Source organism: Lepisosteus oculatus, chromosome 6, assembly GCF_040954835.1.
Source record: "Lepisosteus oculatus isolate fLepOcu1 chromosome 6, fLepOcu1.hap2, whole genome shotgun sequence".
Classification (NCBI taxonomy): domain Eukaryota; kingdom Metazoa; phylum Chordata; class Actinopteri; order Semionotiformes; family Lepisosteidae; genus Lepisosteus; species Lepisosteus oculatus.
In genome coordinates, this window is record NC_090701.1 from 11,532,649 (window position 1) to 11,556,808 (window position 24,160).

Consider the following 24,160-nt stretch of genomic DNA (forward strand, 5'->3'; position numbering starts at 1 on the left):
TTCCTACAGTATTGCAGGATAATATTTATATGTGTGATTTCAATGTGCTGTGAAAAAACTACTGAACTCAAGATTCTCTACACGAATAGTTTGCTTCTTATCCCAATTTTCAACAATGATAATGGCATGGTCAATTTTCAGCCTACCAAATAGTAATACAAAAATATTTACGTATAAATGTTACATTATTTTTGCACCCTTTATTTACTAATTAAAAACAAATTATTAACAATCATTTCTAAAGAGTTATTGCTATGTCAATTGTCGAAATATTGAAAAGAAAGAAAATAGCTGTGTAAGTTTAAGTATTAGCAGCAATAGTGCAATAGTTTTTTTTTTTTTCCAGCTTTATCATCTTTATAGTTTCAGCCAAAAGTGTAAGTGAAAGGAATTTTTCTATGGACGATATAACAAGAAAAAGAAAAAGTCACACAATTAGGAAAGGTAGACTGTCCACACTAGAGACAAGTGCAATATCTCATATGGTAACTGGTATTTGGACACACAGAAAGTGATAGGAGGACAAACCTACAATTTTTTAAAGGAAATAAACTATAACCAGAAAAACAATACCATAGCGGTAATATTTTGAAGTAGAATTCTACCAGGATTGTTTCCTGTTGTAAAAAAAAAAGACGACATACAGAGTTTATCAAAATTTCATCAGGCACATTGTTCTGTAAAAGGCTGAAATCTTCCCTGAAATCAATATCAAGTCTAAAGCATCAGAGAGTTATTGGCATGGAGTAATTCTTCAAACTGCTTATTAAACTGCACTTCAGCAAAGACAAGCAATTTAGAGATCATTTGAGACCAAATTCTAAAGACAATTCAACCGTCATGGCCCAGATTAAATGTTCTTAACTAAACAAATTACTTGTAAATTTAAGATAGATTTTAAATTTAGAAGTGTTTCTAATCTACAAACATGTTTGAGGGTGTCCTACAAAACTAACTTGATTAGAGCTCTCCAGGACCATGACCAGGGACCTCTTATCTAAATGCGGTCTGGTTAGCATACTAGTCAGATTTGAGGAGAACACCAAAACAGGAGGAAGAGCAAAAACCATAGAACCAGAAAATGAAATTCAAAATAATTTAGATAAAATTCCAGACAGGGCAACACTTGGCAGATTTGGCAGATGTCTAATCACTGCTGGGGAAAGTTACAGTAAAAACTGCTACTGCAACTAACTGTTCCTGAAATTAACAAGAAGTTTGAGGGAAATGTTAAGAGTCAAGATTTACAGTCGGTTACATATAACAACCATGTGTATAGTTATGTAAAGTTACAGCATATAATACCCCTTAAAAGGACTCATCCCAAACTCTTACACAAGTGACTTGTACAGTAAATATAATGGATTACTTTCAAAGTAACTAATGACGGTAGCACAAACAATCTACAGATATGATATGGGAAACACTGAACTTAAAGAAGTTAGTTATGAGAAAGACAGAACATTATGTTGACATAATTTAGACAATGTAGGAAAGCAATAAGAGGTCAAACACAAGGATTTTATATATAAATCTGTATAGGATATAGAGTAAAAACATATACAGTCATTTTTAATCAAGGATATGATTAAATAGTACAATCTGTTTAAATAAATGAGTATAACTAGTGCTAGTACTGTACAACCTAATTTAGAATGTTGTCTATTGTCCAACAAACATGTTTTTTTGCTCTGAATCACAGCAGGTGCAGAGAAGAGCAGACAGGTGCATTCCAATGCTTTAAAAAATGTCGGAAACTGACAGGCGGAATGGACTGGTTGTGAACGTGATTAAAAGGGCACAGCTGAAAGGTGCGTGGCAGCGTTCTTAGAACTGAGAACAGGAGGCTTGTCTTTATAGAAGAGGTTGTAGGAATATAACATTTACCTTGGACTTGTTCAACTGTTTCTCGACAGAGGTCTTCAGATAAGAGATAATAAGATAAGATCACGTTATTGGCCATTTACAATTTCTCGTATTAGGAATTTGTCTTTTCGCACATCCCAACTTGCTCTCCATGAGACACACACACACAGGGAGAGAGAAGCTTGTGGTCAGAGCGCAGGGTCAGCCATTTATACGGCGCCCCTGGAGCAGCTGGGGTTAAGGGCCTTGCTCAGGGGCCCAACGGAGTAGGATTCATCTGCCGGCCGCGGGATACGAACCGGCAACCTTCCAGCCACAGGTGCAGATCCTTAGCCACAGAGCCACCGCTCAGATGGACTAGCTATTAACTCCGAAACAAACTACAGTAGATGAGCGAAATGGCCTCCTCTAGTTCCTGTCTAAAACCAGAATCGCCAGTTGTAGTTTTATCACCAGCACCACATTACTTGACACCCCCTCAGTGCAGACAATGAAATGGCAAACACCTTGTGCTGAACTCTTCATGCTACCAAATGCGGATTATCAAACCATAAAGTCCTTCACATCATTTGCTGTACTTGACCCACACAGTGTCTCTTCTGGAACTTTCACCTCCATGTGCTGCTTGTTTCATTGGGTTGATGCTACTATATCAACATCAACTACTTCAGTTTTCTTCTCATTATATTACCAAAAAGTGCATTCAGAACTGTCAGTAAATCCAAACTCATTCACACCTCTCATTACTGTTGCTCCCTTTGATTCCATTATCTAACACTGTAAAAAGCAATCTAAAATTTGCCGCTTTCAAATGGTTGTAGTTGACGCTGAAAATGTAAAAGTAATATCATTTCTGTAGACTGCACTGCCCTAGAGTCTACTGGCACGGAATAATTGGATTTTATTTTAATTTCAGGTATATTTTATAAGATATAAGGACACCAATTAAGTGATTTAGCACATTACTAAAAACTTTAATGTAGCCTTCAGTATAAAAATAGGGTCAGGTAGTGGTCGCAAGTAGTCTGGGTGGATTAATAAAGACAATTTTCTCTCAAAGACATTAAAGAAGAGACATTACATGAACAACATTATATTAAGGGAAGTAGGAGCACTGAAAATGTAAAGTTGTAAAATCATAACTTAGAATTATTAAAAGTTGTGTCAGTTGTGGTCGTAACGTACATGTCTATTTAACAAATATAACAGCATATACAGTACATACATATACAAGAGTAGAAATTACAATATAATACTCAAAATATATCAGTCTAGTTTAACAGTGATATTATTAAACGAAAAACACAGCATGCTTGCAATGAGACAACATTCTGTTTTCTGAGAAATAAACTCTCAGAATACTCCATATTTCAAATTTACTTAATTTACAGTAATAACTGGATAAGGTTACTCTATCATAGTATCAGGTTACTCTGACCCCAAGCTTTTCTCCCTGTCTGTGTGTCTGTGTGTCTCATGGAGAGCAAGCTGGGGTATGCGAAGACAAATTCCTAATGCAAGAAATTGTATATGGCCAATAAAGTGATCTTATCTTATCAGGTCTATATATTTAATTTGAAATAATAACAAACTAAGTGGTACAGTATATAGTTTCTGTATAAACCATACATCATTAACATTCACACAGTCAACTAAATCACCTGTGCATGCCATGAAATTGTAATCCCAATGACAAGAAAGACAGATCGTTTGGCTAAAGTCAGGAAAACATTCTGCTACCTGAATGCCAAATGCTCAGAAAACAGCAACAGCCTGTTCAGGGACTCAAAGCCCATTTTCTGTTTGTGGCACATCAAGTGAATACCAGGTCTGCTCTGAGATATCAATGAAGAATATGTGCACAACATAAGAAGTGTTTTAAGTATGAAGTACATAGACCACAGTGCGTGAAAGTGAAATCAGGAGAAGTGGAGTCTAATTGAAGTTATGTGAGGCTGACAAGAGTACAAATTAAGGAGGATTGCTGTATCATGTAACCAGTGAACACTTGTTTTATTATGAGGATCAGCAACAGCTCAGAGGAAGGTTTTAGTATATGGGAATCCAGAACATCGTTCCAGAAGGAGAGACAGTTGAACAGGAAAAAGCTCATAAAACAACAAATTCAGAATAAAAGGAATGGCATACAAAAATAAATGAAATATATTTAACAAAGGAAACAATGAATGTGATTACATAGAAGTACTGCAATAAACACATGGCAAATTATGTGCACAATTAGTATTATCATGAGCAAGCATATGAGTCAATAAGGCTAACTTGTTGTTAACAATGGGGAGAGACTGAGATATATGGGAACAGTTTTGGGAGATACTGAGGCACTCATGTTTTGGGAACAGGAAGTCAATGCATCACCGAAGTCAATGACTAGTATGCAATACACTATTGTACCTGTATCAGTGACACAAATGCTACATGACGTCAGTCACATTTCAGAGATGTGAGAGGTTACATGCTAGTAACATACAAGAATACCCAGCCTAACAGCAAGACACTGTAGTGGGCACAAGATCATGGAACAAAGACGAGATACCAATGGGCTTCAGATGAGTTTACTAATGACACATGTATTTTTTCTGCATTTGCTGTTTAATTTAATGACTTGTGTGTCTTATTTGATCCATTTTCTGAATAAAACCAAAGAGAAAACTATTAATTGCATCCAACCATTTTTTTGCTCCAGATGCTTGCAAAGTGGTGCTATGGTATTTTTATGTGTATGATTCTTTAATACTTTAATACTTGTTCTGCAGTATTAAGATATTGATATTGCAGGCAGCTATGAGTGTTTGCTTTCAGAAGATCCATTTCTTCTAGTTTCTTAAGTCTAAACTAAAGTCATTCATTTCACATTTTAAAAATTCACATTTTGTAGCCAATGTCTTCCTAGACAGGATGTAATTTTTCAATACAGACGAGGGCTCTGTACTGCATATTTTTGCATCTAATTTTGTACAGATATGTGCAAAACACATTTTGCACAGAGATTGGCAGATGGGGGTAGCTCTATACAACAGACACAAGTGAAGATGCTGTCAACGTTAACTTGCGTAAATGGTCAAACTCAGCAGAAATACCGTATTGTTGTCACAATGGGATCCAGAGAAACTGGGTCCAGGCTCTGGGTCTTCAAAAGACTTCCAAAAACACCAGAACTCATATTCCAAAAATATATGTTTCTAAGATTTGAAGTCTTAAAGACTGTATGAACCATTAAAAGTTTATGTTGCAATAACTGCATCCACTATTATCAGCTGAAAACTAATATTCCAGTTATGGTTATGTGGGTTTAGTTTTGTCCTGTCTTTAAAAAGGATGTTGGAATAAGAAACCCACTGCCCACAAAAGTCTACAGATGCACATCTTGGATTTAAAAATAAGCTTTCCCATGTATAAAATTAAAACAAAACAGTCATACCAGTTCAGTGATAGCTAAAAACACTAGCCAAAGCATTATGGATGGTAACAGGGGAAAACACCATTCTAATTTGCTTACTTATCATTAATTAGCTTGTTTAAGATAATTAGCACATATGCAAATTTTAGACTTAATTAATCCCAAAGCACATCTTCTCTAATTATTGAATTTGTGGGTTGTATGTTATTTAATACAAAAGATGTAGTCCAAATGTTAATATGTATGAGAGAGAAGAAGTGTGGTAATTAAAAATACAGTAATTTATTTTTGCATCTAGGGTTAATTAGTGACTTTTCCCAATACTTTGTAGATGAAAATATATCAACACAAGTAATCTTTAAGGACACAGGGTAACCATCAAGGAACTTTGTGTAAGTTAATCAAAGCTGCTTGTCCTAATTTGCATTTATAAGTGAAATTAAGAAAGTGTGATAATTAGCACATACGCAAATCTGCATTTGAGTTACTGCATTTGGCATTGTCCCATAAAAGGCAATAAAAAATTAAAACGGAAAATAATTTTCTGCCGTCAATCTTACTGATTAATTATACTGTATGTATTTAACATTTTTTAACTATATGTTAAAGCCCTTAATGGTATACAGCTTTTTACACAGCAAATTCAGTTTCTTTAAAAGTCTTTTCAAATATGTATGTGCTTCTGTATATGAACATTTCACTGAACAGATGAGTTAAAGATGAGTGAAAATCATTACCTTAGGTGTTTTCTGATCCAGCCCTGGAAGATTTTGAAGGTTCCAATTTGTGGATGAAGGAAGGTGACCTGAAAGCATTTTGTATGTGTGAAAATAGACCCAAGGGTTTGAGTCTTATACTGTAATTAGAACATTAAAACTGGCAGTTCTAAACTTCGTGGCTTCAATTTGACATACTCACACAGCATATTGGTCCTAGTTTGTGTGAAGCATTGTGTAAAGTTTGAAAGCACCAGTCTACCCATTTCCAGCACACCATACAGGACAGTTTAAAAAGTATAATGTCAGATTATATCAAATCATTATGTTGTTCAATACAAAGTATTTACTGTACATAAGAGGTGCACAGCTCAAAAGTTAAAAAATGAAATGATCTCATAGATCCTAGATTCTCATAGATGGTATCTAGAGTCCATGCCAGAGTTCAGTTCCTGATATGTCGACAGCTATTAAACGCATGTTATAGACGGAAATGTAAAGGAACTTTTATGAATGTTTTCAAGGGATTATATAATGATTTAAAGACTGCTCTTCTTTTTTTTAAAATCAAATTGATTACTTGGTTCTCTAATTATTTCCAACGACACATTGCCAGATTAATAACTGAATTTATACTGTAAGTACAAGTATATTATTTACACAGCCTTTAAACTGTCATCCAGTCTTTAGCAAATCAATAGCTGCATATTTTGTATTTCCATCACAATTTTCTCACGCGTAATTATCTCTCACTGTGGAGATAAAGGTGATTTGTTAATTAATGAAGCATACCTCTATACCAGGGCTGCCCAACAAGTCTATCGCAAGGGAAAAAAAGGGTTATTTGACTATTCACTTTTTCCGATAGCCTAAAAATGTATTCATATCTGTGCATGTAATGTCATACATATTACTGCCCTTTGTTTGTGTTTAACCCTTGTATCTGGGTTGTAAAAGTCTCTTCCCTGAGGGCTGTCTGACACTGGGAAAAACGCTACAGGAGCTCCGTAAATACAGAGTGTTGTGTTCGCTACCGAAGCACATTCGCTACAGTGCAAAGTGGAGCGAAACATACTGTGACAAATTCGCCAACAGTTTGATAAGTTTGATTGCCTTTTTGATAGTTGTACTGTTTCAGCGAAAATGATGAAGCAAAGAGACCGACAACTTACCGTTACCACAAGCCATGGGAGCATAATTATTGTTTGTACATTTCGCATTCAAATCTGCAATGCGAGCTTTCTACGCGAAAAGGGGGAATGTAGAACAGCATTTCAAAACTGCACACCAAACGTACGATGTGGACTTTCCCGCTTAAAGTGAGCTACGGAAAAGAAAATGGAAAAATGTAAATCTCAACGTAGCAGCAGTTTGTTTTCACGAGGCCTACTACAAGAAGGAAAGCGGCAGTGAACGCATCGTTCATTCAGGGATCGAGAAGTAATTTGTAAAAAAAAGCGTTTGCTGAGACTTGCTGTTTGGACATTTCAAAAACAAACATTTTTGGCAAGGTTCAGACATCTGATAATTTGTTTCGCTCCACTTTGCACTGTAGCGAATGTGCTTCGGGAGCGAACACAACACTGTATTTACGGAGCTCCAGTAGACTTTTTCCCCAGTGTCAGCAAATTTGCCTGAAATGTCGAGCTGCAAGGACAAAATAAAAACGATATCGACATGATCAGCAGTGTCAACACGTTAAAAAAAATTACAAGTGTTCTCAAGTAAGCTTCTCGGTGTCAATGCTCACATTAAGGAAGGATATTATTTTTTTTCTAAAATAGGAAACATTACTTGTTCACTGTAGCATGAGTCACTTGCTTTTATGTGCTGTAATTTTAGTGATGGGTATCGTTAATGTACTGATGTGTCCACAGTCTGTTTTCCCTATATTACAGCTTCAAATTCACACTGGTAGATCACGCTGGACTGGCAAATGAAAAAAAGTAGATCTTACCTTAAAAAAGGTAGGACACCCCTGCTCTATACAGTATATCTCAGGGTCCACAGACCTCACCCTGGAGAGACATAGTTCCATTGTAAATGGTCAATGAACAAGACTAACCTAAGTTGCAAACATGTTGCAGGAAAGTACAATTATAATCACAGGAAATGCCCATTTCAATTTGTCTGTAAATATCAGTACAAACAGAGACCATATTACATTAGAGGTTAGACACCCTACAAACACAGATACTGTATGTGGAACTCTACCCATTGTTTTCAGTTGACATTTTCATTTTGTTTTCTTCAGGGAATAAAATCAATATAGAAACTTTTAATTTCAACAGTTCTGTCTGTAGTGCAAGAATTCATTTCCTCTTACTTGCCTACATTGTCCTGTGAGGGGCAGATTTTAGAGGCAGATTATACTGTATATGAAGATTACGGAGTATCTGAAATGAAAGACAAAGGATAAACCAGAAAACTATTTTCTGTATCCATCCCATCATTTTTCTAACAAAGTCCACTAATTAAGGGTTGTGGCGGAGCCAAAGCCGATCACAGCAAGCAACACATCCAGGTAGATTCCAACCTGTACGGGATGCCAGTCCATCACAGGACACACACACAGACACACTCACACCAGGGCCAATTTTCCCAGAAGCCATGTAACCTACCAGTATGTCTGTGGACTGTGGAAGGAAACTGGGGTACCCAGAGGTAACCCACATGAATACAGGGAGAACCTAGAAATTCCACACCGACAGTACCCCCAGACAGCTGGGGACAGCTGCTGACTGTGCCTGTGTTTGTTGAGAGTTGGCACAACATCCCGAGAGGTTAGAAGGGTCAGAGTATTTAATCGACTCTGAAACTGTCTTCACCTGGCTTAATTTCAGGACTAGCGAGTCAATCAAGGTTTGAGGCCCTAAAAAAAGTAGTAATGAATCCACTGGAAGGGCACCCAAAGTTTTGCACATGCCACATTCACTGTTTTCTTTTTTTCCCAATCTGAAAATTCAGAAAATATACAGTATTGTAATTGTGCATTTAAATGTGCAGAAATGTGATGTTTAAGCTTGTACCCTGCAGAGGCTGTTACTTTCTTTTCACTTAGAGATTCAGTGAAACATGCAATTTGACCAGGGGTGCCCACACTTCTGCATACAACTGTATATTTGCATTTTTTTTACACATAAATGCAAATGACCAGTTACCACTCAATCATACTACACCAGGGTAGTATCTCTCAGCTCATTTACAGGGTAGTTATATATGATTATTAATCCAGTCCTGTTTATATTTACAATGATTTATGTGTTTTGTATGTGGTGTAAATACTTCTAATTTTCATTTTTAGGCAGCCCTTTTTTCATTCTGTCACAAATTCCCAAACCAATTATCAGGTTATTGGTCTGTATTTCCAGTTTTTAGGTGGAAGCAGTGTGTACCTTACTGAGGACAGTAAGTTACATAAACAATATAGAGAACCTAGGCCCTCCAGGATGAGGAATGAACATCTCTGCTCTGCACAGCAGTGTTCTGAATACAGAACACAGTGTTTTTGTTCTTTAAAGGAACACATTTTAAATGGGGAAGAATGATAATGAATGATTATATATCTAACATATTATTACACATTTGAGATTTTCTAGAAGATCAATTGCCACCTGATTTTAAAAGTTTAATTACCACCCTTTCCAGCTTAACGTTTATGTTATGAATGAAAATTTGATCAGCAATGTAATACCTAGAAATGTAATACCTAGATCATCTTACCTGTTTTAAAATCAATGAATTGTCAGAACAGTGTCAAGGTAACAGTTAATGCCACAACTAGAACAATTTTCACAAAATATATATATTTTTTGTTCATTTATGAACAAATTTGATAATGATAAACTTGGAAAATGAATACTGTTTGAAGGGACTGATTTTCTCACATGAATGCCTTTCAGCCGAGATTAAAGTAAATATTGAATTATTAAACATTAAAATTTATTTCACTGACCCTGAAAAGTGACTTTTTTTTCTTAGTATTTTAAACATACAGAGCTTATATCAAAACAACAGGCTACAGGAAATTAATGAACAAGTGAACATTTTCTTAGGATGCAGCTGTTGGGTGCAAACATTTTGAATTTCAATGCCATGACTCAGAATTTCAAAATAATAAAAATTCAATTGTTTACTAAAACGTATATTGGATTAAATTTAAGGGTGTCTCAGTGGTTAGCATTGTTGCTTTGAAGTGCTGGGGCCCTGTGTTCAAATCCAGCTGTCTGTTTGTAGGTTCTCACCATGTTTGCATGGGTTTCCTCTGGGTGCTCTGTTTTCTTCCTACAGTCCAAAGACATACTGGTAGGTTAATCGTTTTTTTGGCAACACTGGCCCTGGTGTGAGCGTTTGTGTCCGTGTATGCCCTGCAGTGGACTGGCATCCTTGCCCAGGGTGTATCCTGCCTTGCATCTGTTGCTTGCCTGGATAGCTCCCCCACGACACTGCATAGAATAAAGCTGTTCGAAGATGGAGAATACATTTTCATTAATACAAGGAGAAATTTAGAAACAACTCTGAACATCATGACAAATGATTTACCTTGCCTCATACTGTTAAGGTATTTATTTGTGGTGCATTACCTGTCGAGATATTACTTTTGAAAAGCTCTCATTGCAGAATTATTTTTGTGGTTCTTTCACAATCGCTTATGTGGCTCATCGCTTACAGGCTGTACCTATCAGAAACTAAAGGAACACTATCCTGTCAGGATTGTGACCTTTTCAACCTCCCGTTAGCAACCTACAGAGGAATAAATGATTTCACACGCTGGCCTGCTGGACCACTTCATCACTGTCGCTTCACATTACCTGTGCAAACTTTAATCTCCCAGCCCCCTTCACCTCTGTGCGGCCAGTGTCGTGTAAATACTTGCAGAAACCTAATGACCACCCCAGGCTGCTGTGAATGCAGCAAGTCGGAACAAGGATTTAACACTCATCAAACCAGATGCTTTAGTCCCAATAACCCATTGAAGAAATTCATGTTTGGTGAATGCGAGGACATTTATTCACAAAACAATGCCAACATTAAAAAAAAAATAGTATGCAAGCAGATCCCTATGAGACCCACAGCCAAAAGTGTGATTTCACAAAAGAGAATGCTGCTAATCACTTGCCACTTACTAGCACAACTTTATGTATCACAGGAACAAGTCATAGAAAAGAAACACAACGTTTCGGGTGTGGAGCCTTCTTCGGGTGTCAACACACCCGGACACATCCAAAGAAGGCTCCACAGCCGAAACATTGTGTTTCTTTTCTTGTCTTTTCAGCATGGAATAAACCTATTACTTGTTCCTGTGATACATAAAATTGTGCTAGTAAAGTAACTACTTTATGTATCACATACGTAATGCACAGGCTACACAACTACATTTAAATTAAAACCATGCTTTGTTGTTTAGACAGTATTTGTTCATTGTACGCTAATTAGTCTGTTCCAAAATGTCCTAAAGGCACACTTCCAATGTGTCACACATATAAGTGTTTTTTTTTTACAAAGGACATTCATCACTTCATTCACCTTCAATTCAATCGTGACAAGCAAAATTAGGAAAAGTCACCAACAACATGATTTTTATGGATATGACTGCTTACCTAGGAGAGACCTGTTAAAATATTTGTAAAAAATTGTTACTAAACTACACTTAACTGGTTATAATCTAACTCATAACTACTTTAATACTGATTTTGATTGATTCAAAAGCATTTAATACTTTTTAACATTTATGTTTTGAATCTTCAAAACCTTAACATATTTACAGACCTCATATTAGGAATCATGGCAAAAAAAATTCAAAATGAGTGCCCCTCATATGCAACTAGACAATGGAGAAGATGAGGTCACGGCTTATTTCCTCAACAGTATAACACAACAAAAACGATTGTGCCTCGAAAAGGTTAAAAATGATATTGCAGTAGTTCTCAGGCAGAATCACTGGTGAAATCTATCAGCTTATCAAGACTGTATTATGCTATTGCATGATAACACAAATACTAATCAAATACCACTCAGCTTCCACAATGAAATAAAAAATAACTGTTTATCCCTGCAAGCATTTAGCTTGAAAAAAAAATAACAGAGAAACTATGATCACTGCTGCTATATTTGAATAAAGATGAGGTTTAATTTATTTGTTGGCAGACAAGTTTCACGCTGAGTTTTGGGAATCAGTTTTTGAACTAATTTGTTTTTGAACAATATTTGTTTTACACATCAAAACCAAATAAAATCCCATACAAACGATAGCAATTTCAATAGTCCAAAATAGCTTTCAAATTTTCAAAGCTCAAAATTGTAGGTGAAGGAGCTTTTTCCAAAATGACTTTAGTGAGGCAACCTTATTATTTTTTGTACATTCAAGGGCTCTACCCAAGGCAATACATCACAGGTGGAGTTGGACAAGCTTCAATTTTCTCTAAGCACTGTGTGCTTTGACATTTCCTTAGGAGTTCTAATTCAATAGTGTCATTTAGGAGTAAAAAAAAACAAGCCAAGGGATACACAGCCACTTCGTTGTGTAAGTATGCGAGTTCTCACAGCATTAAAAGAGCATTAGTCAGTGAGGACGACAAAGAACTAATCTCCTTAATTCAATAAAATATCTTCGACTCCAAAGTACCATCTATGTAAGCAATGTAGAATTATGTATCAGAACAGAAAAAAGAAAAAACAGAACGCAAGTACAAGTAACAAAAACAGCTACCTTATCCATATTTGGAGATTTGTTAATGTGACATATGAACTAGGGGGGAACACTGCACTCACTGTATGTTGAATTTTTAGACCCGTCTTTGAGAATGAATATTTGAGTGGCATGGTGGTGAAATGGTTACCATAGCTGCATCACAGCGCCGAGGCCCTGGGATCAATTCCTTGGCCACTATTTTGAACGCTCTCCTCATGTTCACACAATCATCTTGTTGGTGCCAGTATTTACATTTGTACGATTTTGAGTTAACTGGTCAAATAGCCTACACGATAGGGTACAGTTCTCAAAACGACTGCCCCCCAGCTACAAAAATAAATCCAGCAATTGTTCACGTGCCAGCAGAGAAGTGTTTCATGGCAATGAAGTTGGGTTCAAGGTTCCAATTCGACTACAACACTTCATAAGACAGCTGTGAAAAAGATGCAGGACCACTTGTGTCTGAGATATGAGGTTGCTGGACAACCTGGGCTTTGGCATGAGTAGGTTCAAACAAGGGAGAAGATATGCCCTACAGTCTCAACGGGTTTCCACCGTTCTCAAGTCTAAATCCAAGGAAAATCTGTACGTGAAACAAAACTTTCAATATTCAAACAACATGTGTCTTGAATACGCAAAAGCAGATGCAGTGGGGGAATCCTCAAGCTGCTTTAAAAAGACGCAATAGAGCATTTAACAAAGACTTTAGCAACTTTATTCCAAAATAGGGCACGAAACAGTAAAACATATTCAATTAAAAACTGTACAGTAAAAAACAATTTAAGATGGTAGCCCTTAAAAATAACATTATTTTTAAAGTTCCACACCTTTTCATATATTTTTTTTAAATATACTCCTTATCAGCTACCTTAATGACAAAATGTACTAATAGTGTACAAAAACTTTCAAAGTGACACAATTGTACTTCTTCAACAACTTGGAACTTTCCCAGCATAAAGTGTCTGTGAAGGAAGCTTTATTATTTTTTGTGTGATTTGTCTCTTCCCCTTCTTCTCTCCTCTTCAGCCGAAGGTTGGGAATCACGTGAATTTATACGTAAGACAGTTAAGGAACGTTCCGCAACAGAACACTAAAATAAAAACAGAACCTGCTACAGGGACATGCTGTAACACTGGCTAACTGTGGCAATGTTTGACAAGGGGGATGTTGGCCAGAAACACATACTAAAATTATTCAATATAATTCAATCTCATAGCATTGAATTTTAGTGTAAAAAAAACTGTAAAGAAGAGTGTTTGTAAGCCAGTTTCAGTGCTGTAACACATTATGCCTGTGCTGTGACAACTCTTTACCCATCAAACACATTGCTAGGGCTTTCCAAGCTATCTGCTGGTGTCTTTGCAGCAGTGGTAAAAACAACACACCAACCTCTACGATAGCTTGCAAAAGCTGTATAGATAGGGCGTCACAGTGGCACACTGGGTAACACTGCTACCTCCCTGGGGTCCCGGGCTCAGACCCAGGGTGCTATGCGCCTGGAGTTTGTATATTCCCCTCTGTGTTCGCGCGGGTTGCTTCCAAGAGCTCCGGTTGCCTCCCACAGTCAAAAACATACCAGCAGGTTAATTGGCTTCGGGGAAAATTGGCCCTAGGTTTGTGTGTGTGCATGGCTGTCTGCCCTGAGATAGACTAGCATCCCATCCAGCGTGTATCTTGTCCTCAGATGGACAGAATGGATGGATGAAAGACAGATATATACAGACAGATGACAACATAGCAAATTAAAAGCTTGAATCTTACAGATGTCTCACTGACTTGTGTGATCCTTTTTGTCCTGTCAGTGAGACGCCAGACATGCCAACTAAAAAGCAGCTGCAAATATAAGGAGAGAAATGAAGCTGAAAAAGACTCAGGTGTCTATGCTGCCATCATTCTCAGCTTTCTAGACTTGGGGTCAGCAATGGACAGCATGCAAGCCACTCTTTGCACACAACATGATTTTAGTGGAATGTGCAAAGAGAGTCTAATTAACAGCAAAGAAAAAAAAGGATGGCACTAGACTCTCTTGATTCTCAATAAAGTTTATGATGTCACAGATCACATTTCCTGCACCGACGTGGAGGGTCAATCATTGTGGACAAAATAGCAGTTCCCAAGAAAGTGATGTTAGACGTACACTCATTTCATCCCTCTTGGAGAGAAAAATACAGATTTGTTCAACAACAAAGACTGTACTGTTTGTGATCTGTGTTGTGAGAGCATTGTTTGCGATGCATCAAATTGCATTTTAAGAGAAAACGTGAGAATCCTTTCAAGGATTAGATGGAAAAGGCAATGAGATGCGAAAACAAAACCCCCGAAAGAGAATGAAGAATGTGGGAGCAACCAAGGAACAGATTAAATACACCGATTTGGCGCCTCATTGTAAGCATATTTATAAAGGATATGTTTCGTAATCCAAGGTCTGTGTTAGCACTCCCGTCAAGATAAACTCTGCATTATGGACATCTGAAACAAAAGAACTGCAAAATGAACTGGGGAAACGCCAAGCGAAGTAACTGAAAAATACAAAGAATTAATCTATATTTACCTATATTCTTGGCAAAATACTCTCTGCACAAATGAAGATCGTTTTCACAGGATATCAAAATTATCTCCGGTAAACTCTAAAGATGAGAAGAAGAAAATCATTTAAAATATCAATCTTATGTAATGCATACTTTTACAAACCATATGTTCTGTATTGCTTACTAAACTGCAGACCACACAGTGAAATGAGCTTTCAAGAGCAACCATTAATTACACAACCTTCATTAAATTCGTTGACGGTGGTATCATTGTAATATCTGCAGGAAAAAGTCAAATTTATGAACTGCACCTGTATTACCCAAGTATAACAAAATACACGCATATGAAAATATGAGTTTGCAAGTTTGCACATGTGAAGGAGATATACAGGGTTCAGTGAAATACAGATTATTTATGTATTCATTTATAATATATATTATTATGAAATACAGCAGGCAGGTCACAAAGGAAAGTCACATTGGCATTCAGGGCCCATCTAACACATCTAGCAGTAATAACAATAAAACTGTCTGGAAGAGGCCTTAGCAAAACACAGAATTGTTAAGGAAGTGCTCACAGGCCTCCAGACACATCCATATGTTAACATATAATATTATATAATGAAAATATCTTCACTACCTAAGCCATTACATTACAATCTGTAAAACGTATGCTTTTTCATTTGGATCCAGCAAAATGTTCCAAGGTTCTCCACGCAAGTTTCAATAAAGGAAAAACAATTGCGTATAGCAGCAAAAAATGAACGTTTTGCTTCAAACACTTAAGTGCTCGGTTAAATTCTGCACCATTCAAACAATAATAATAACAACCTTTATTTTATATAGCACCTTTAAAAGTAGCATCTCAAGGTACTCTATAGTAGTTGTAAAAAACAGTTATAAGAACAGCAAATCACAGGATTGGAACATAAGAAACATGCGGAAAAAGAAGCAGCAGAAAATATGTGGAGAAGAAACACTTCTCGAAATCCTACCTTATTTTGCTTGTGTTCCATGATTTTACGGAAGGAAGGCTGCTTTGCCAACACTTTGCCACCTGCACATTCCACAATGGATTTCATCGTTGTGAGGCTTGGGCAGATTCCTGGAGTTATATAGAAATACTTCCCCTTGAACAACAAAATGAAAAACAGCTCATCTGTAGATTAACAATTTCCCTTTTGCCACTCTTGCTTTACTTACTTTGAGAACTAGTCTACATGTGTATGAGTACAAACTTCAGACTTACAGTCTTCGAAATACATTTTTATCCCGTTTCATTGTACTACTAGTACATTCTACTAGTAATAATAATGTAACAGGACAAACTTTATTCAACTGGCATACATGGTTATATGGTAGTTAATACTGCTGCCTCACAGTTTTTGAAACCTGGGTTCGAGTCCAGACTTAAGACTTATGCTTGGAGCTGATGTGTTTTCTCTGTGCTTGTGTGGGTTTTCTCCTAGTGCTCCGGATTCCTCCCACAGTCCAAAAACATGATGGCTAGGTTAAAGGTTAAGGTTAGGCCAGGTTAAAAGGTGATGCTAAATGACCATACGAATACATGCATGCCCGATGGACTCAGTGAACCTGCCTTGAGCTCTGTACTTCCATAAAGACTTGGGGCTGTTGCAACCCTTGCCAGGAAGATGAAGCATTTTGAAAACATATGAAACTCTGCAATCAAATGTTTAGCCCCCTTTGTCAAAATACACAGAGTGAACTGATCTGAGTCACTTAAGACAAGGTTTTATTTTCAAGAAGTGATTTGGAAGGAAAACTAGGAGACTGCAATTACAGCAGATTAAAAGCAGACCAGTTAAAGAGGGATTTTTAAACAAAATACTTAATTTTAAGTTACATTAGATTACGGCAAGTTAGATGAAGGCAGTGTGGAATTTTATGTTTTGTGCATGCTAAACTAAAACATGACCTTTTGCGCGCCATTAAACATTTGTCCTTGGTTCTCTCCGAACAATACAAAGAAAAAGGTTTTAATCCTCAAGGGCCCATAAAATGTATGTACTGTTCTCTCTAAATTGTTGCCAATTCCCAGTTGAGCGCAGCCACAAAGATCTTGATAAGCTTCATGCATTCACGAAGTTTCCATTACAGAACCTACTCCGGAACAAGCTCATTATCGGACATCAAACCCAAAACGACAGATGTCCGCAGTCGTTCTTCCCGGCCAGCGCGCGGACAGCGGTGTCCGTCTTTGACGCGCACCCGCCGGGGGTTTGCCGGCTGGTAGCGAGGGCAGCGATGAGGACCCCTACCTTGAAGAGAGGAGCCGAGTGCGCCCTCTTCAGCGACTCCTCCAAGCTGAAGCAGAACAGCACCTCCGCCTCCGCATCCCTCAGCACGAAATTCTGCTCATCTGGAAAGAAAGAAATAACGGAAATCTTTCGAAGGGGATATCGATCAAATTACTCTTCGGAGCAGTCAACCATGCTCCCTCAGTTTAGTTTTCTGGACAGCTGTTGTTAACACGGGGGTCTGTCCCCCGGGGGTCTGTCCCCCCCCCCCCCCCACCCCCCAACAGACTTGTATGACAAAAACGCAAACCTAACATACAGATCCAACAGACTTTAACAAAGCGTAATATTTAAGTTTAACTAACACAAATGAAAATTCAATTAAAGTGTTTTTCCTAACTAATTTCAGGAGTAATCAAGGAAGTGCTTAATTGTACTCTAGAGGATAAAGATCTTAATGATTGTTTTATTAGGCTGGACTAATTAAGGTACTGACTATAAACTTTGAATATATAGATACTACTTTTAGAATTAAAACATCTTGTATTGCTTTTAGTGCGTTAAACCTAATGTCTGAATTGCACTGTACTTTTTCCTCTCTCTGCATGACCTCTTATATCACTGGCACAAAGCCAGTACACTGCTATTATTAAGCATTCTCATTATATGTCACTATATTAACTCATCCCACCTCTGCTATTTTACTTCATGAAATAGTCCCTCAACCCATTAAAACACCAAATAACTGTCCCTTATACATTTTTTTTGTTTTATTTATGTAAAATAAAACCTGTACGTAATATAAAATCTGAGCACACTCTGTCTTCTGGAGTGAATTTTATGCTGTTGATTGAGCCTTTGGGATGATGGTCAGTTTTGAGAACGTTTTTTTCCTGCCTGCTAATACAGTTGATACAGCTGAGTATTGATTTTACTCTCCTCTCTGATGAGTAGCTGGAGAGGTAATTTCACCGCTACACTCACAGTATCTACTTTTGCCACAGCAGCATTTGGACATTCTTACTATGGCTGGAAGAACATTAATTACTTTTACACTGCAGTAAGTTATTAGACTTTTTTAAAGAATAATGTAATAGTTTCACATCAGTATTTGCCCTTTGTGACTGTTGGTGACTAATATTTTATAAATCTATTTAACTAAGCTGGATATTGCATGCTTTATGATTTATTCACCTATTATATTAAAAAGTCCCCTAAAAGGTTAATATCTAACAGAGAATATTCGATTGATTTTACATATTGACGTATAAAAAATAAAATATAATAAGGAGGTTGCTATACAATAATTAATAAACTAATCTGCTGTACATACCAACAAATTTCTGGGTTTTCCAACTTTCCTCTAACCACTCCGGAGTCACTATGTGCTTCACAATGGACACAGCTGTGAGAAATTTCACTGTTCGTGTCACTTTGCTTGCGATGAGATGGGTACACTTCTGCACGCACTCTGCCACCTCACCGCCAAGAACATACAACTTCTGGAGAGAAAAGAAAGACCTGCAGAATTAATAATCTCACATGATTAGAACTGAATAGGACACACCCATCTGTCAGGTATCTTAAGAGATGATACAAGTAATAGGTTTATTCCATGCTGAAAAGAGAAGAAAGAAACAATGTTCCGGCTGTGGTATCTTAAGAGATGACACGAGTAATAGGTTTATTCAATGCTGAAAAGAGAAGAAAGAAAACACGATGTTTCGGCCGTGGAAGGCTCCACGACCGAAACGTTGTGTTTTCTCTCTTCTCTTCAGCATGGAATAAACCTATTACTCGTTCCTTTGCAGCCTGCGCATGCTGACGCAGCTACCCACCTGAATCTCTTAAGATTCTACTTGGTAAATCTTTGAATATCAATATCCAAGAAAAGCATTAAGAGGTCCCTGACAATCAACATTATCTAGCCAAAGAGAGTAAAGTTTTCCTTTTAATGCTGCAAAACTACAGCTGCCTAAAAATGGAGGCATTTGCAAATATTTGCGGTTTTACTTCTATATATCAGCAACGACCTTTTCAGAACAAAAATCCCTAACTAAACTTTTCTACAGGTAGAAATTTTGAAAGAACCAGCGGCGAGCTGTCAACAGACTCCTAATTCTCACGATGAAGTCGCAGCACACAAGAGCTGAGGGACACTGTTCTAATCTGGCTGTCTTACTCTAAAAGGCAATGCCTAGTGATATTGAAAACCTAATTCGGGCCTTCTTGCTGAATATGGACTGCACTTCGCATATTGTAATGAATGCCTATCTTTTTACACAGGAACGTTAATTTAGGCTAGAAAATAGAAACCTGGACCTGGCGTTTCTGTTGACAAACGTCACCAGAGGCAATGTAGAACACAGAGACTTTGGGCAACTTCAGCTACCAAGGTTTGCAAGTGCTTTTTAAGTATTGATAAATCGTAAAAACTCCTTGTTTAGGCTTTTGGGATGTGGCAACTATAAGGTGTGTGTATTCAAATCTTTTGTAATAGAAATCCCTGATGCTTAACTCTGAACTCATCGTGCTTAAAACTGGTAACACTTTACAAGAAACGCTTTAAGAAACTTAGTTACCTTTATATACTGTTGAACCTGGGCTGGTTCAAATCCAGTGAAGAAAACGGCGGGGGTAGATTCCGGTGGTAGTTTTTTAGTTGGAGTTGGCAAATCTTCAATTCTGTAATGACAACACTGCTCTGAGTTGGGCGCTGACTATTATATTTCACTAGCAATACTGTCAAAACGTATTATTGTTATACAAGAATTAAAAGGGTATGAATGGCCAAATACACATAATAGGTGCAGAATGTACCAGAAATTCATAAAGATTCATTTCCTAATTCTGTGAAATTTAAAGAAAATTAAAAATTTCATTTTATATCTAAATTAAAATGCTGCTTCACCGGTTATCAAAAACAGCTTTTTATACTATTTTGTTGCTATTGAAAGTAAAAAAAAAAATTAAACAAAGTTAGGTTAGAAATACTGTTCTAGCATACAACATACACTTTGAAGAAATTCACATAACAAAGAAAGTAAATTTGCTCACCCATTCATTCCAGATCAGATACGATTGATTTAACTGAATGATTTACACATTATACTCAAGCGTAGTACATACCAGCCCTAGATCAGCTCTATCAATGCCCATTGCTATACAGTGCATGTTTGTGAGCAGACTCACAACCTTCCAGGACTGTTTAACTCACCTTGGCTTTTTTGCGGGAGGTTGTGGGTTAGGTTCACTCTGTCTCTGCTTCTGCTGAAGCCGGATGGTCTGTTGTTAAAAATAAAGAAGCTAAATGCCTTTTGTAAACCATGTTATATGATTCAGCTAACGTGTAATAGGTTAATTCAATATCAGTTCATTCATTGGATTAATCCCATTGGTGATATGGTACTAACCAAATGAGTTATATGATACATATAAGTTATTTTACACCTAAATTAACATTTATAGCCTGACTACTAGAATGAACACAAAAATCTAACTTAGAAATAGTAATATTATGAGGAAGACACGATCATTTTAAAGAATATGGCATATAAGATCGCACGTACAATTCTACGCAACTAAAATTGCAAGAGATTTACCACTGTCCGAAACTGAAGAACAACTCAAGCTAAGGTTTTTGGGAACACAGAATGTGCAGAATGATTAAGACGTGCTCTGGAGCTCATGAATTAAAGAAGAGGATTCCAGTCCTGGTCTCAGAGGGCTGGTGCCGCCAGAATGTCATAAAGGTCGTTTTTAAAGCACTAGCACCTCTTAAGCAGGGAGAAGTTATTTAAATGGTTCGGATGAATAAAAAAATGAACCGATTTAAGTTATTAAAACCTGGAAAGTTTTATCTTTAGATTTGCAGGAAAGCAAATCTACAGGACCAGATTGGAAATCCCTGTAACACAGCCTCTTTTATCAACGAGAATAAGACAACTCAAGTTAGGATATTTGTTTAGATATAACAATGTTGATCCATACCAGTTTCTCACACAGCAAACACTTCTTAAATCACAAGGCAAACACTATAATGCGTTTGTCTAGAAGACCTTATGAAAAGTATTTTCTGAAAAAGTGCAATATTCCAATAAAGCAAACAGTCGCTGTGCTTGGTTTTGGTCTGAGTTCTTCAAATGATACGTCATTAAAAATAACAAGATAAATGACTGCATTTTTACATTTTATACAGAAAAATACCAAAACCATAGAAGGGTTTCCGAACGAAACAAAATCATATTGGTTTAGATTTTTTTCCTCCAAAAGCTCAGAACATTGAAATTACAATCTTATCATGAACTAATAAGCCAGAACCAAAAAGCCATTTAGACCTCTTGTATGCACATGGAAGAAAAGTGCCATCCATTAGTGATTATGCAACCTGTTTATAAATCTTTATCCTTAACCATGTATCCTTCTGCTGTGCATGAAAAACACCAAAGATAATACTTACAACCAGGACATCTGGTGAGATCTTCAAAGGTCCTTGCCATGCCGCTGGAAGACAAAGTTAAATCTCATTACCACCCTGAAATTCCTGACATTTTATTTTTATATTGTACACATAGTAGCTCCCAGCAGGAATGTTTCTACCACAGAAGACATGTCTGTCTAATGAAGCTACTGATTCTTTTTATTAAAAAAAAGAACAAGGACAAAAATATAAGGGAAATGATTTTCAAATGGAACAGATTGTTTTTATCAGGCGTCCATGTTTTGCGGTTCAGCAATAAGGGAAGAAAAAACGGGATCCATTTGGGAAACGGGAGAAAAGTTTTTCCTTAATTTAAAAAAATACATATATATAAAAAAACCCTGAGGGAGCTGTACTGCCATCAAGCACTTTTTCTTAATGGTAACATCATACAAGCTGAACCACCAGCTGCAACGCTGCTCTAGTCCCTTTTAAGAAAACTGAATTGTTTTATCTTATACAGATTATAATCTTATTTTATAGTAATCTTTTATTGGGGGAAAAAAGGCACCAGTTTTTTAAATTACAAATGATAAGCAGTCTCCATTATCCAAAATCTTACCCAATAAATTCTGTACCAAATGTTGATTTGGTGCCAGAGGGTCCTGAAGGTTAAAAACTGAATAACGGCTGTGCTGGATCTGGCGCAGAGCTTCGAAGTTGCCAAGAAGAATATCGCAGAGCCACTGAGCGTTGACACAAGGTATCCTCCATTCTTTGGCTTTCTCGTATTTTAATCCACTGGGTCTGCACAGAACAAAAAAAGTACATCATACCCAAATCTACCAGGAATCTCTATCTTGATTCCTGTGCACACAATATCAGGCAAACTTTGAGTCAAACACAAACGTCTGAAGCATTTACACATGTACTTGTTGCTTAAAAGCCTGAACTACAAAATATATGTATTTAATATCACAGGGAAACATCTGAACTGCAAATACTGCTTACACTTACACTTAAAAAGTTCTTACTCAACAATGTTTAATTCCTATTCAGGATGAGAAATCGCATCTAGTAAAAAACCTCTGATAAGAGTCGAATGGAAAGTGACTGCCAGAACAGGCGTGAATGCAATCTTGACATTATTTCAGCTACTGCATTCGCAGCTGCATTCTTACCCAAGTCTTCGCATTCCCCATAAAAGAGTTAACTTATGCGACACATCAAGCAGCTATTATTAACTGTAACTGCTGTTCATGTGCTGTAATATGTAATATGAACTGCTGTGCCTGCGTGTGAACATGGATAAAAGCCCTATCGAAATTTATGATGAGGAAACACACTGTAGAAACATCTGTGTTGACCAGTAAACTAATATGTCATGAAAAATGGAACCTGAAGTCCAGTTGGAGTTTGACTGTATATACTATATTTAAATAGGAACAGGTAAAGGTTTATTCCATGCTGAAAACAAAAGAGACCACATTTTTTGCTGTAGAACATGTCTTTTCTTTTCCCTTCAGCATGGAAGAAACCTTTACCCATATCACCCTACAACTCACAACTGGCAACCCACTGAAGCTCAGCAGGTGTGAGCCTGGCCAGTACCTGGATGGGAGACCTCCTGGGAAAAACTAAGGTTGCCGCTGGAAGAGGTGTTAGTGGGGCCAGCAGGGGGCGCTCACCCTGTGGTCCATGTGGGTCCTAATGCCCCAGTATAGTGACAGGGACACTATACTGTAAACAGGTACTGTCCTTCGGATGAGACGTAAAACCGAGGTCCTGACTCTCTGTGGTCATTAAAAATCCCAGGGCGTTTCTTGAAAAGAGTAGGGGTGTAACCCCGGTGTCCTGGCCAAATTTCCCATTGGCCCTTACCAATTATTATTATTATTATTATTATTATTATTATTATTATTATTACCCGTTCCTATGCATGCCGGTGCTGCTACCTACTTGAACTTATTTGTGTATATTTAAATACACTTATATTTGTCCCTGTATTTCTTGCAGGTTGAAGGTACTACATCAATCTCAAACTCACAATTGCAACAGGAAGTCATTTGCATTTGAATGCCATTGAACACAAGGCAGCCATTAACACATGACGCAACAAGTCAAGTGAATGCCACATAGAACCGCCGGAAGACAGCTCAACGGGCAGAGAGTTGCCTTTTTTCTTTGTATCAATCAGCGGGGAATTAACCTTTACTTGATCCTATGGAGCCAACACATGCTGACAATGATACCAGGAAATTCT

At 37.2% G+C, this 24,160-nt stretch overlaps 1 protein-coding gene and 1 long non-coding RNA gene across 2 annotated transcripts in view; both read right to left on the bottom strand.

The window, feature by feature from the left end:
• Positions 1-7,646, bottom strand: part of LOC138239398 (uncharacterized) — an 83,757-nt gene extending 76,111 nt beyond the window's left edge. Inside the window, exons 1-2 of the long non-coding RNA XR_011189856.1 lie at positions 7,173-7,646; positions 6,022-6,089 (exon numbers count right to left, since the gene is read on the bottom strand). This is a non-coding gene — a long non-coding RNA (uncharacterized lncRNA). The remainder of the gene's footprint in view (positions 1-6,021; positions 6,090-7,172) is intronic.
• Positions 7,647-13,383: 5,737 nt separating this feature from the next.
• paxip1 (PAX interacting (with transcription-activation domain) protein 1) overlaps positions 13,384-24,160 on the bottom strand; it is a 32,926-nt gene continuing 22,149 nt past the window's right edge. Inside the window, exons 12-21 of the mRNA XM_006634518.3 lie at positions 22,520-22,704; positions 21,937-21,980; positions 20,695-20,762; positions 20,060-20,162; positions 18,811-18,979; positions 17,499-17,599; positions 16,215-16,349; positions 15,243-15,318; positions 15,100-15,160; positions 13,384-13,747 (exon numbers count right to left, since the gene is read on the bottom strand). Coding sequence (XP_006634581.3) covers positions 13,732-13,747; positions 15,100-15,160; positions 15,243-15,318; positions 16,215-16,349; positions 17,499-17,599; positions 18,811-18,979; positions 20,060-20,162; positions 20,695-20,762; positions 21,937-21,980; positions 22,520-22,704 — 958 coding nt within the window. The 3' untranslated portion in view covers positions 13,384-13,731. The remainder of the gene's footprint in view (positions 13,748-15,099; positions 15,161-15,242; positions 15,319-16,214; positions 16,350-17,498; positions 17,600-18,810; positions 18,980-20,059; positions 20,163-20,694; positions 20,763-21,936; positions 21,981-22,519; positions 22,705-24,160) is intronic.